This window comes from Oncorhynchus clarkii, chromosome 22, assembly GCF_045791955.1.
Source record: "Oncorhynchus clarkii lewisi isolate Uvic-CL-2024 chromosome 22, UVic_Ocla_1.0, whole genome shotgun sequence".
Classification (NCBI taxonomy): domain Eukaryota; kingdom Metazoa; phylum Chordata; class Actinopteri; order Salmoniformes; family Salmonidae; genus Oncorhynchus; species Oncorhynchus clarkii.
In genome coordinates this window covers 50,783,832-50,798,925 of record NC_092168.1, presented here as the reverse complement: position 1 = coordinate 50,798,925, position 15,094 = coordinate 50,783,832, and the positions used below count along the sequence as shown (strand labels likewise).

Below are 15,094 nucleotides of genomic sequence, written 5' to 3'. Positions count from 1 at the left end.
TGTTCAGGTGTCTGCAAGGTCCATTGTGTCACTGCCCTCAGATACCTTATGTTAATGAGAGATATGTTAATGAGAGATATGTTAATGAGAGATAGCTACTTAAACCCTATTAAACGTTTGATCAATGAACTTCATTGTTTGATTGATCCATCCAGACGTGATGCCAATCACCAAATCAACCAAGAAGAAGAAATGGAAGAAGGAAGCCGGTGATGTGGAGGACCCAGAAGGTGGGTGGGCTGATAAATAATATATACTCTGATTGAAGGGACAATCTGCAATTGAAACAATAACAAAGTGGACACCCCCCCCGCCTCTGTTTTGGTAAAAAAAAAAAAAAAAGCTTTCTTTTAACCAATCATCAGTCATCTGAGTCGGTGCACGTTGATTGCCCTTCTCTATGTGAAAGTAAGTAGTTAACTTATTCTCTGAAAAAAATAGCATTGCATTTGGTCAAAGACAATTCTCTCCATTTTACTAAGAGCAATCTGATTGGACGGCTGTTAATCAACAAAAGGTGCTTTACTATTTGTAGAATAATAGTGAAGATATTGAAACTATGAAATAACACATATGGAATCATGTAGTAACCAAAAAAAGTGTGAAACAAATCAGAAAATATTTTTATTTGAGGTTCTTCAAAGTAGCCACCTTTTGCCTTGATGACAGCTTTGCACACTCTTGGCATTCTCTCAACCAGCTTCATGAGGTAGTCACCTGGAACTTGCCTTGTTAAAAGTTAATTTGTGAGCCAATCAGTTGTGTTGTGACAAGGTAGGGGGGTATACAGAAGATAGCCCTATTTGGTAAAAGACCGAGTCCATATTATGGTAAGAACTGCTCAGATAAGCAAAGAGAAACAACAGTCCATCATTACTTAAAGACATGAAGGTCAGTCAATCTGGAAAATGTCAACAACTTTGAAAGTTTCTTCAAGTGCAGTCGCAGAAACGATCTAGTGCTATGATGAAACTGGCTCTCATGAGGACCGCCGTAGGAAAGGAAGACGCAGAGTTACCTCTGCTGCAGAGGATACGTTCATTGGAGTTACCAGCCTCAGAAATTGCAGCCCAAATAAATGCTTCACAGAGTTCAAGTAACAGACACATCTCAACATCAACTGTTCAGAGGAGACTGGGTGAATCAGACCTTCATGGTCGAATTGCTGCAAAGAACACTACTAAAGCACACCAGTAAGAAGAGACTTGCTTGGGCCAAGAAACACGAGCAATGGACATTAGACTGGTGGAAATCTGTCCATTGGTCTGATGAGTCCACATTTGAGATTTTTGGTTCCAACTGCCGTGTCTTTGTGAGACGCAGAGTAGGTAAACTGCTGATCTCTGCATGTGTAGTTCCCACCGTGAAGCATGGAGGAGGAGGTGTGTTGGTGACACGGAATCAGCATGGCTACCACAGCATTCTGCAGCGATACGCCATCCCTTCTGGTTTGCGCTTAGTGGGACAATAATTTGTTCCTCAACAGGACAATGACCCAAAACACACCTCCAGGCTGTGTAAGGGCTATTTGACCAAGGAGAGTGATGGAGTGCTGCATCAGATGACATGGCCTCACCCGACCTCAAACCAACTGAGATGAGTTAGGACGAGTTGGACTGCAGAGTGAAGGAAAAGCAGCCAGCAAGAGATGGTTAGGGATGAGTTGGACTGAATAAAGTGAATAAAAAGTAGACAACAAGTGCTCAGCATATGTGGGAACTCCTTCAAGACAGTTGGAAAAGCATTCCTCATGAAGCTGGTTGAGAGAATGCCAAGAGTGTGCACAGCTGTCATCAAGGGTGGCTACTTTAAAGAATGTCAAATATAAAATATATTTTAATTTGTTTAATACTTTTTTGGTTACTTCATAGTTTTGATGTCTTCACTAACTTGACCAAATTAAATTATTTTGACCTTTATTTAACTAGGCAAGTCAGTTGAACAAATTCTTATTTACAATGACAGCCTACTAAGGAACAGTGGATTAACTGCCTTGTTCAGGGGCAGAACAACAGATCTTTTACCTTGTCAGCTCAGAGATTCGATCCAGCAACCTTTCGGTTACTGGCCCAACGCTCTAACCACTAGACTACCTGCCACCTCAGCAATCCTTCTCTTTCTTTTATACAAAAATATGATGGTTTACTGTTGTCTTTTTTACTTTGAGTTTTTTCACTTTCCTAGTGAAATAGTTATTGAAATGATTGTCAATATCTAAAGATTTTGTTATAAATGACCCATCAACTTCAATGGACAATGGCGAAAAATGTAGTTTTCTGCACATTATATAATTTAAGGTACTCCAAAAGTATTTTTCCATTGTGTTTTATGTCATTTATCTTCGTTTGGTAGTATCATTTGCTGAGAACATTGTTCGGACATCACAAAAAAACATGTTCACAAAAAAACATGTTCACAAAAAACTGTACAGTTGTGCGAATGATTCTACAGATGTTAGATCGTAACGTGATCACTCTTTTGTCACAGAGAATTTTCCTGAGAATTTTCCTGAAAATGAGCAGTTATCTTTCCATGCGGAGGATGTCTAGTCATCAGGCCTGTTATCAAAGTAATATTTTCTCTCGCTCGCTCAAACGCTAGGTCCTACTACTGCAACATTCAAATGTAATTTAAAAAAAATCTGAAATGAAGCCATGCACATCAACAACTGTAGTTTTACACAGCTTAATAACACAAGATAGATATTGGTCTCCACTAGGCTACAACATACTAGTGTCAAGTGTATACTAAGGTCAAATTTGAGTTCAATCGTGGCCTGGGGTGGTGTAGTGGTTGGGGCCGTTGCCTTCAGCGTGCCCATATAGGCCTACGCCCTTCTGGCACAAATAACTCCCCCCGATTTGACTGAATTTAGTTACACAGTTTAAATGTGGAGAGTCCAGACTGATTTTTTTTTATTTATGGTGTATAAAGTAACCAGTTGTCATACTTCTGTAAAAGTAAAGATACCTTAATAGTAAATGACTCAAGAAATAGTCATAATAAACATTCATAAAAAATACAAGTGTCGTACATCGTCTTAAAGATGAACATCTTGTTAATCCAGCCGCTGTTTCAGATTTCAAAAAGGCTTTACGGCGAAAACATACCATCTGTGGACAGCGCCCCATATACAAAAGTGGAAGAGTCAATAAAGTCAGAAATAGGGACAAAATGAATCACTTACCTTTGATGATCTTCATATGGTTGAACTCACAAGACTCGCAGTTACACAGTAAATGTTTGTTTTGTTCGATAAAGTCACTCTTTATGTCCCAAAAACTCAGGGTTTTTTGCACGTTTTGTTCAGTAATCCAATGGCTCCAAGGCGGTCACAACATGCAGACGAATACATACTAAAAGTACCAGCGATGTTTATAATTAATCCTCAGGTTGTTTATTGTCTTTATAATCAATAATATTTATATCGGATAATACCGTTTTCAATAGAAAGGAAAAATAACAAACCGCGCGCAAATCAGGTCTGCATACGTCCTCTGACCAAAATGGCTTTTAACTCATAGTTTTTCAAAATAAAAGCCTGAAACTATGTCTAAAGACTGTTCACATCTAGTGGAAGCCACAGGAACTGCAATCTGATTCTTAACCCATTGGATTCTCTATAGGCATGGAGTTGAAAAACAGCCACATGAAAATAATTCCACTTCCTGGATGGATTTTTCTCAGGTTGTCGCCTGCCTTATCAGTTCTCTTATACTCACAGACATTATTGTAACAGTTTTGGAAACGTTAGAGTGTTTTCTATCCAAATCTACCAATTATATGCATATCCTAGCTTCTGGGCCTGAGTAACAGGCAGTTTACTTTGGGCACGCTTTTCATCTGGAGGTGAAAATACTGCCCCTTACCCAAGAGAGGTTAAGTATCTAAAGTAAAACTATAAATAATTTTTAAATTCCTTATTAAGCAAATCAGACTGCAACGTTTTCTTGTTATTTTAATGTATGGATAGCCCTGCGGCACACAAATTAAGCATGTGTGTTTACTGAGTCCACCAGATCAGAGGCAGTAGGGATGACCAGGGATGTTCTCTGTTTAGTGAGTCCACCAGATCAGAGGCAGTAGGGATGACCAGGGATGTTCTCTGTTTAGTGAGTCCTCCAGATCAGACAGTAGGGATGACCAGGGATGTTCTCTGTTTAGTGAGTCCTCCAGATCAGAGGCAGGAGGGATGACCAGGGATGTTCTCTGTTTAGTGAGTCCTCCAGATCAGAGGCAGTAGGGATGATTGTAACATCAGGTGACTGTTTTTTGAACCCCCAAAAATGAACATTGTAGAATCACAACTGGACAGTTTTTTTGTGTTTTGGGAGTCCAACCCTGGAGATCTACTGTCCTGTAGGTTTTCAGTCCAACCCTCTTCCTGGAGATCTACTGTCCTGTAGGTTATGAGTCCAACACTCTTCCTGGAGATATACTGTCCTGTAGGTTTTCATTCCAACCCTCTTCCTGGAGATCTACTGTCCTGTAGGTTATGAGTCCAACCCTCTTCCTGGAGATCTACTGTCCTGTAGGTTATGAGTCCAACACTCTTCCTGGAGATATACTGTCCTGTAGGTTTTCAGTCCAACCCTCTTCCTGGAGATCTACTGTCCTGTAGGTTATGAGTCCAACCCTCTTCCTGGAGATCTACTGTCCTGTAGGTTATGAGTCCAACACTCTTCCTGGATATCTACTGTCCTGTAGGTTGAGAGTCCAACCCTCTTCCTGGAGATCTACTGTCCTGTAGGTTATGAGTCCGAGTCCAACACTCTTCCTGGAGATATACTGTCCTGTAGGTTTTCAGTCCAACCCTCTTCCTGGAGATCTACTGTCCTGTAGGTTATGAGTCCAACACTCTTCCTGGAGATCTATTGTCCTGTAGGTTGAGAGTCCAACCCTCTTCCTGGAGATCTACTGTCCTGTAGGTTATGAGTCCGAGTCCAACCCTCTTCCTGGAGATCTACTGTCCTGTAGGTTATGAGTCCAACACTCTTCCTGGAGATCTACTGTCCTGTAGGTTATGAGTCCAACCCTCTTCCTGGAGATCTACTGTCCTGTAGGTTATGAGTCCAACACTCTTCCTGGAGATCTACTGTCCTGTAGGTTATGAGTCCAACACTCTTCCTGGAGATATACTGTCCTGTAGGTTTTCATTCCAACCCTCTTCCTGGAGATCTACTGTCCTGTAGGTTATGAGTCCAACCCTCTTCCTGGAGATCTACTGTCCAAGTAGGTTTTCATTCCAACCCTCTTCCTGGAGATCTACTGTCCTGTAGGTTATGAGTCCAACCCTCTTCCTGGAGATCTACTGTCCTGTAGGTTATGAGTCCAACACTCTTCCTGGAGATATACTGTCCTGTAGGTTTTCAGTCCAACCCTCTTCCTGGAGATCTACTGTCCTGTAGGTTATGAGTCCAACCCTCTTCCTGGAGATCTACTGTCCTGTAGGTTATGAGTCCAACACTCTTCCTGGATATCTACTGTCCTGTAGGTTGAGAGTCCAACCCTCTTCCTGGAGATCTACTGTCCTGTAGGTTATGAGTCCGAGTCCAACACTCTTCCTGGAGATATACTGTCCTGTAGGTTTTCAGTCCAACCCTCTTCCTGGAGATCTACTGTCCTGTAGGTTATGAGTCCAACACTCTTCCTGGAGATCTATTGTCCTGTAGGTTGAGAGTCCAACCCTCTTCCTGGAGATCTACTGTCCTGTAGGTTATGAGTCCGAGTCCAACCCTCTTCCTGGAGATCTACTGTCCTGTAGGTTATGAGTCCAACACTCTTCCTGGAGATCTACTGTCCTGTAGGTTATGAGTCCAACCCTCTTCCTGGAGATCTACTGTCCTGTAGGTTATGAGTCCAACACTCTTCCTGGAGATCTACTGTCCTGTAGGTTATCAATCCAACACTCTTCCTGGAGATCTACTGTCCTGTAGGTTATCAGTCCAACACTCTTCCTGGAGATCTACTGTCCTGTAGGTTGAGAGTCCAACCCTCTTCCTGGAGATCTACTGTCCTGTAGGTTATGAGTCCAACACTCTTCCTGGAGATCTACTGTCCTGTAGGTTATCAGTCCAACACTCTTCCTGGAGATCTACTGTCCTGTAGGTTATGAGTCCAGCACTCTTCCTGGAGATATACTGTCCTGTAGGTTTTCAGTCCAACCCTCTTCCTGGAGATCTACTGTCCTGTAGGTTATGAGTCCAAAACTCTTCCTGGAGATCTACTGTCCTGTAGGTTGAGAGTCCAACCCTCTTCCTGGAGATCTACTGTCCTGTAGGTTATGAGTCCAACCCTCTTCCTGGAGATCTACTGTCCTGTAGGTTATGAGTCCAACACTCTTCCTGGAGATCTACTGTCCTGTAGGTTATCAGTCCAACACTCTTCCTGGAGATCTACTGTCCTGTAGGTTATCAGTCCAACCCTAATTTAGTATATCTGATTCAGCTAGTTACGGTCTTTGTTGAGCAGCAAATTAGTAGAAATAGGTGATGTTATCATCGCAGTGTTACATAAAACCCTAACTAGAACTTACTGGGAATCTTATTAACTAATGTCGTGAGAATGTTCCCGGGTTTGCTGGGATGACATCATTTCCAATGAACTCTGAACTCCTCCAACTATTGACTCCAGCAAAAACTGATCATCAACGGCACATATTAGTTAAAATAAATAAAAGTGTGTAAACATTGATATGATATTTCATGCTGAAACATGAAATCTACATGAACTGTAGATTGGTTATATTTAGGAACATGTTTTACAGCTGTGTCATTCTATTTTGTATACTAATATTAATGTATTATTTATTTAAATTTACTTTACATGTTATAAAAAATCCATCAAATCCTAAAAGTTTTCACAATTCTGCTACTTTACTGGAAACCTTTTGCCAACTCATGTCTGTATACTGAACTAAGTGTCCTCCTCAGTGTGTTCTGCTGTCTGCTACCCAGGCAGCCCTCCAGAGCCAGGTATTGAGATGGAGGGACTGGCCAGTAGGAGGCAGTCAGAGACGATCCCTCTGACCCCTGAACCACAGGAAGTTCCACCACAGAAGAGGAAGAAGAAAAAGAAAGCTCAGACCCAAGGTACCTTAGGTTATGTTACCCTAGGATCTGTTACTCTAGGTTCTAGGTTCTGTTACCCTAGTACCCTAGGTAATGTTACTCTAGGTTCTGTTACCCTAGGTACTGTTACCCTAGGATCTGTTACTCTAGGTTCTAGGTTCTGTTACCCTAGTACCCTAGGTTTTGTTACCCTAGGATCTGTTACTCTAGGTTCTAGGTTCTGTTACCCTAGTACCCTAGGATCTGTTACTCTAGGATCTGTTACCTAGTACCTAGGTTCTGTTACCCTAGTATCCTAGGTTATGTTACCCTAGGATCTGTTACTCTAGGTTCTAGGTTCTGTTACCCTAGGTACTGTTACCCTAGGTTATGTTACCCTAGGATCTGTTACTCTAGGTTCTGTTACCCTAGTACCCTAGGTAATGTTACTCTAGGTTATGTTACCCTAGGTACTGTTACCCTAGGTTCTGTTACCCTAGGTTCTGTTACCCTAGGATCTGTTACTCTAGGTTCTAGGTTCTGTTACCCTAGTACCCTAGGTTCTGTTACCCTAGGATCTGTTACTCTAGGTTCTAGGTTCTGTTACCCTAGTACCCTAGGATCTGTTACTCTAGGTTCTAGGTTCTGTTACCCTAGTACCCTAGGTTCTGTTACCCTAGGTTATGTTACCCTAGGATCTGTTACTCTAGGTTCTAGGTTCTGTTACCCTAGGTACTGTTACCCTAGGTTCTGTTATCCTAGGGGGTAACAGAACCCCCTAGGGGGTAGAAGCTAGGTTATGTTACCTAGTACCCTAGGTTCTGTTACCCTAGGTTCTGTTACTCTAGGTTCTGTTACTCTAGGTTCTGTTACCCTAGTACCCTAGGTTCTGTTACCCTAGGTTGTTACCCTAGGTTGTGTTACCCTAGTACCCTAGGTTCTGTTACCCTAGTACCCTAGGTTCTGTTACTATAGGTTCTGTTACCCTAGGTTATGTTACCCTAGGTACTGTTACCCTAGGATCTGTTACTCTAGGTTCTAGGTTCTGTTACCCTAGTACCCTAGGTTTTGTTACCCTAGGATCTGTTACTCTAGGTTCTAGGTTCTGTTACCCTAGTACCCTAGGATCTGTTACTCTAGGATCTGTTACCTAGTACCTAGGTTCTGTTACCCTAGGATCTGTTACTCTAGGTTCTGTTACCCTAGTACCCTAGGTAATGTTACTCTAGGTTATGTTACCCTAGGTACTGTTACCCTAGGTTCTGTTACCCTAGGTTCTGTTACCCTAGGATCTGTTACTCTAGGTTCTAGGTTCTGTTACCCTAGTACCCTAGGTTCTGTTACCCTAGGATCTGTTACTCTAGGTTCTAGGTTCTGTTACCCTAGTACCCTAGGATCTGTTACTCTAGGATCTGTTACCTAGTACCTAGGTTATGTTACCCTAGTACCCTAGGTTATGTTACCCTAGGATCTGTTACTCTAGGTTCTAGGTTCTGTTACCCTAGTACCCTAGGATCTGTTACTCTAGGTTCTAGGTTCTGTTACCCTAGTACCCTAGGTTCTGTTACCCTAGGTTATGTTACCCTAGGATCTGTTACTCTAGGTTCTAGGTTCTGTTACCCTAGGTACTGTTACCCTAGGTTCTGTTATCCTAGGGGGTAACAGAACCCCCTAGGGGGTAGAAGCTAGGTTATGTTACCTAGTACCCTAGGTTCTGTTACCCTAGGTTCTGTTACTCTAGGTTCTGTTACTCTAGGTTCTGTTACCCTAGTACCCTAGGTTGTTACCCTAGGTTGTGTTACCCTAGTACCCTAGGTTCTGTTACCCTAGTACCCTAGGTTCTGTTACTATAGGTTCTGTTACCCTAGGTTATGTTACCCTAGGTTCTGTTACCCTAGGTTATGTTACCCTAGGTTCTGTTACCCTAGGTTCTGTTACCCTAGTACCCTAGGTTCTGTTACTATAGGTTCTGTTACCCTAGGTTATGTTACCCTAGGTTATGTTACCCAAGGTTCTGTTACTATAGGTTCTGTTACCCTAGGTTATGTTACCCTAGGTTCTGTTACCCTAGCACCCTAAATAAACTGAAGTTAAAAAAAGTAACACAGTAAAATAACAATAGCGAGGCTATATACCTGGGGTACCGAGTCAATGTGCAGTACAGGTTAGTCAAGCTAATAATACGTACATGCAGGTAGGGGTAAAGGGACTATGCATAGCAGCAGTAGCAGCAGTGTAAAACATGCAAATAGTGTTATGACTTGGGGGTAGAAGCTGTTAAGGAGCCCTTTGGACCTAGACTTGGCGCTCCGTGCGGTAGCAAAGAGAAGGTGGCTGGAGTCTTTGACCATTTTTGGGGCCTTCCTCTGACACCGCCTGGTATAGAGATCCTGGATGGCAGGAAGCTTGGCCCCAGTGATGTACTGGGTTGTACCCACTACCCTCTGTAGTGCCTTGTGGTCGGAGGCCGAGCAGTTGACATAGCAGGCGGTGATGCAGCCAGTCAAGATGCTCTCGATGGTGCAGCTGTAGAACTTTTTGAGGATCTGGGAACCATGACAAATATGTTCAGCCTCCTGGGGGGGGGAATAGGTGTGGTCGTGTCCTCTTCACAACTGTCTTGTTGTGTTTGGACCAATGATAGTTTGTCTTGTTGTGTTTGGACCAATGATAGTCTATCTTGTTGTACTTGGCCAATGCAACAGTAGGCCTATAACTTCCATTGCTCTTTCACACTGAAGACAGGTGATTATTGAAGGGGGAGATTCGTAAATTATGGTTATGAAATAAACAAAAACTTGTTTCTCACAATTGTAGCAGGTTGTGAACGCCACAAACAACGTTACCACTGCGAGAATGAGAACGGTAAATTACTGTAATTAATACATGCATGAACAGAAATGAATGTAACCAAATGACAGGGGTTAATGGTATGTTTAGTCCTGGTGACGTAATGGAGAATTGATCAAAAGATACATCACCATAATGTTCTGTTAAGATACATCACCATAATGTTCTGTTAAGATACATCACTATAATGTTCTGTTAAGATACATCACCATAATGTTCTGTTAAGATACATCACCATAATGTTCTGTTAAGATACATCACCATAATGTTCTGTTAAGATACATCACCATAATGTTCTGTTAAGATACATCACCATAATGTTCTGTTAAGATACATCACTATAATGTTCTGTTAAGATACATCACTATAATGTTCTGTTAAGATACATCACCATAATGTTCTGTTAAGATACATCACCATAATGTTCTGTTAAGATACATCACTATAATGTTCTGTTAAGATACATCACCATAATGTTCTGTTAAGATACATCACTATAATGTTCTGTTAAGATACATCACCATAATGTTCTGTTAAGATACATCACTATAATGTTCTGTTAAGATACATCACCATAATGTTCTGTTAAGATACATCACCATAATGTTATGTTAAGATACATCACTATAATGTTCTGTTAAGATACATCACTATAATGTTCTGTTAAGATACGTCACTATAATGTTCTGTTAAGATACATCACCATAATGTTCTGTTAAGATACATCACCATAATGTGATTTCTGTCATTCTGAACGCTGTGTCAGGACAACCTATTGGGTTTTACACCCCAATGCATATGGATCCAGTAAATTTCACAAACGTCTGGTAAAGTAAAGTAAAATAAAATAATACTATCTTCCCGGTCACGTTGTCCGGCGTCACATCTTCCTAACGGTAACCCTCCTAACGGTAACCCTCCTAACGGTAACCCTCCTAACGGTAACCCTGCTGCTTTGTGGCCTGGGTTTCCAGATGTTGCCTGGACTAAAGAGATCTCCATTGAGAAAGGACAAGGCTTAAAGTCATGCTTTTGTATCCTTTTAGGCCAGTAGTTTTGAAAGTAGTGCTTACAAAGCCTAAATGGGTCCCTCATAATTGTGCACTACGTCATCAATTTCATATATGTTACGTCCTACAAAAAAATAAATATATATATATATGTTTATCTGTAAAATAAGTTCTGAATTTGTAATTGCTTAAGCCTCACGGACTGCATTTTTAATCTGTGTCTAGGTAGCTGGTCCTGTATGTCTAAGCCTTTTATTTATCAGACTACAGCCAGCCCAAAGAGATGCTCTGCCTGGTGTGTAGACTGCATGTTTAATCTGTGTCTAGGTAGTTTATTTATCAGACTACAGCCAGCCCAAAGAGATACTCTGCCTGGTGTGTAGACTGCATGTTTAATCTGTGTCTAGGTAGTTTATTTATCAGACTACAGCCAGCCCAAAGAGATACTCTGCATGGTGTGTAGACTGCATGTTTAATCTGTGTCTATGTAGCTTATTTATCAGACTACAGCCAGCCCAAATAGATGTGTAGACTGTTGTCACAGTTGGTTGCAGCTGGACATAGTTGCTCGTTCGTTAGTTGGTCCTGATTTAACACAAAGAGTCTACCACGGACTGTACCACTCTATAATTAGTTGTATAGATGTATAGAAAGCCTTTAAACCTCTCTCATGCCCATGTGTAATTATCTATTCTCAAATGGCTGGTAAATTATGTCTATCTATCTATCTAATCTTATCTAATCTGTTTTATCTGTCTTATCTATCTATCTATCTATATTATCTAATCTATCAATCTTATCTACAGTGCCTTGCGAAAGTATTCGGCCCCCTTGAACTTTGCGACCTTTTGCCACATTTCAGGCTTCAAACATAAAGATATAAAACTGTATTTTTTTGTGAAGAATCAACAACAAGTGGGACACAATCATGAAGTGGAACGACATTTATTGGATATTTCAAACTTTTTTATCAAATCAAAAACTGAAAAATTGGGCGTGCAAAATTATTCAGCCCCTTTACTTTCAGTGCAGCAAACTCTCTCCAGAAGTTCAGTGAGGATCTCTGAATGATCCAATGTTGACCTAAATGACTAATGATGATAAATACAATCCACCTGTGTGTAATCAAGTCTCCGTATAAATGCACCTGCACTGTGATAGTCTCAGAGGTCCGTTAAAAGCGCAGAGAGCATCATGAAGAACAAGGAACACACCAGGCAGGTCCGAGATACTGTTGTGAAGAAGTTTAAAGCCGGATTTGGATACAAAAAGATTTCCCAAGCTTTAAACATCCCAAGGAGCACTGTGCAAGCGATAATATTGAAATGGAAGGAGTATCAGACCACTGCAAATCTACCAAGACCTGGCCTTCCCTCTAAACATTCAGATCATACAAGGAGAAGACTGATCAGAGATGCAGCCAAGAGGCCCATGATCACTCTGGATGAACTGCAGAGATCTACAGCTGAGGTGGGAGACTCTGTCCATAGGACAACAATCAGTCGTATATTGCACAAATCTGGCCTTTATGGAAGAGTGGCAAGAAGAAAGACATTTCTTAAAGATATCCATAAAAAGTGTAGTTTAAAGTTTGCCACAAACCACCTGGGAGACACACCAAACATGTGGAAGAAGGTGCTCTGGTCAGATGAAACCAAAATTGAACTTTTTGGCAACAATGCAAAACGTTATGTTTGGCGTAAAAGCAACACAGCTCATCACCATGAACACACCATGCCCACTGTCAAACATGGTGGTGGCAGCATCATGGTTTGGGCCTGCTTTTCTTCAGCAGGGACAGGGAAGATGGTTAAAATTGATGGGAAGATGGATGGAGCCAAATACAGGACCATTCTGGAAGAAAACCTGATGGAGTCTGCAAAAGACCTGAGACTGGGACGGAGATTTGTCTTCCAACAAGACAATGATCCAAAACATAAAGCAAAATCTACAATGGAATGGTTCAAAAATAAACATATCCAGGTGTTAGAATGGCCAAGTCAAAGTCCAGACCTGAATCCAATCGAGAATCTGTGGAAAGACCTGAAAACTGCTGTTCACAAATGCTCTCCATCCAACCTCACTGAGCTCGAGCTGTTTTGCAAGGAGGAATGGGAAAAAATGTCAGTCTCTCGATGTGCAAAACTGATAGAGACATACCCCAAGCGACTTACAGCTGTAATCGCAGCAAAAGGTGGCGCTACAAAGTATTAACTTAAGGGGGCTGAATAATTTTGCACGCCCAATTTTTCAGTTTTGATTTGTTAAAAAAGTTTGAAATATCCAATAAATGTCGTTCCACTTCATGATTGTGTCCCACTTGTTGTTGATTCTTCACAAAAACATACAGTTTTATATCTTTATGTTTGAAGCCTGAAATGTGGCAAAAGGTCGCAAAGTTCAAGGGGGCCGAATACTTTCGCAAGGCACTGTATCTATCAATCTTATCTTATCTATCTATCTCAGACATGGAGGAGCCGGAGCTGGTGAATGGGGATGGGATGGACCAGCACACGGACGGGGAGGAACAAGCCGTCACCAGGACAAAAACCAAGAGGAAGAAGTGAGTTCTGGACTGCTGCAGGCCAGACCCTCCATAGCTTGGTACCACATCTGTTTGGGCGGTTTGCAAAGCCACGTGGTCATTGTGACCATAGGAAAACAGCACAAGCAGATCTGCGACCAGGCTAGACCCGGGCTAAAGCAACTGCTACAGAACATATGAAAAAGAGAACATTGTGATGAATCTAACATCCAGCATCGAACTACGGGGACGTTCCAGGTCACCTATATTGAATATGTGTTCCAGGAACCCCCATCCATGTGCCTTAATGACCTGTTGATGATATATCTGCACGGTAAGCGACCTGGAACGTCTTCATAATCTCCATCTTGACACGTTACTATCTGCACCCGCCTCTCCCCCCCCCCCCCCCCCCCCCACCCACACAACAGGAAGTCCAAGATTGACATGCATTACGCCAATGACCTGGGTGTGGAGGAAGGTGACATCGTCAGTGGTTTGCACCATGCTATCCCCCAGCATTCCCTGTTTTCTTCTCCTCTGGGCCACAGCCAGCCTGTCGGCAAAGTGTTTGTGGAGAGAAACAGTGAGTGTCCTGTCTCTCTTATTTTAACATAAAATCGGAACGTGCAACCAAATCTTGAGGTGTCGGCAGAGACTTATATCTCTAAACAACGGTAGAACGGCGCTGCAAACTCTCACAAAGTATTTCACTTCTTAAAGTAAATCACTAGTCTAGACTAGTCTGCCTGTCTGCCTGCAACTAGCTGTCTGTCTGCCTGTGACTAGTCTGTCTGTCTGCCTGCGACTAGCTGTCTGTCTGCCTGTGACTAGTCTGCCTGTCTACCTGCAACTAGCTGTCTGTCTGCCTGTCTGCCTGCAACTAGCTGTCTGTCTGCCTGCGACTAGTCTGCCTGTCTGCCTGCGACTAGCTGTCTGTCTGCCTGCGACTAGTCTGCCTGTCTACCTGCAACTAGCTGTCTGTCTGCCTGCAACTAGTCAGCCTGTCTGCCTGCAACTAGTCTGCCTGTCTGCCTGCGACTAGCTGTCTGCCTGCGATTAGCTGTCTGTCTGCATGTGACTAGTCTGCCTGTCTGCCTGCAACTAGCTGTCTGTCTGCCTGTGACTAGTCTGCCTGTCTGCCTGCGACTAGCTGTCTGTCTGCCTGTGACTAGTCTGCCTGTCTGCCTGCAACTAGCTGTCTGTCTGCCTGCAACTAGCTGTCTGTCTGCCTGCAACTAGCTGTCTGTCTGCCTGCGACTAGCTGTCTGTCTGCCTGCGACTAGTCTGCCTGTCTGCCTGCAACTAGCTGTCTGTCTGCCTGCAACTAGCTGTCTGTCTGCCTGCAACTAGCTGTCTGTCTGCCTGCAACTAGCTGTCTGTCTGCCTGTGACTAGTCTGCCTGTCTGCCTGCCTGCAACTAGCTGTCTGTCTGCCTGTGACTAGTCCGCATGTCTGCATGCAACTAGCTGTCTGTCTGCCTGTGACTAGTCTGCCTGTCTGCCTGCGACTAGCTGTCTGTCTGCCTGTGACTAGTCTGCCTGCAACTAGCTGTCTGTCTGCCTGTGACTAGTCTGCCTGCAACTAGCTGTCTTGTCTGCCTGTGACTAGTCTGCCTGCAACTAGTCTGCCTGTCTGCCTGCAACTAGCTGTCTGTCTGC

At 42.7% G+C, this 15,094-nt stretch overlaps 1 protein-coding gene across 2 annotated transcripts in view; it reads left to right on the top strand.

Annotated features, from left to right (window-relative positions):
* Nucleotides 1-15,094, top strand: part of LOC139381007 (transmembrane protein 237a) — a 44,846-nt gene that overhangs the window by 2,658 nt on the left and 27,094 nt on the right. The window contains exons 2-5 of one of the 2 annotated variants that reach the window (XM_071124235.1): nt 156-230; nt 6,957-7,091; nt 13,376-13,472; nt 13,865-14,019. In XM_071124235.1, coding sequence (XP_070980336.1) covers nt 156-230; nt 6,957-7,091; nt 13,376-13,472; nt 13,865-14,019 — 462 coding nt within the window. Of the gene's footprint in view, nt 1-155; nt 231-6,932; nt 7,092-13,375; nt 13,473-13,864; nt 14,020-15,094 lie in introns of both variants that reach the window. The other variant, XM_071124234.1, reaches the window with a different exon arrangement.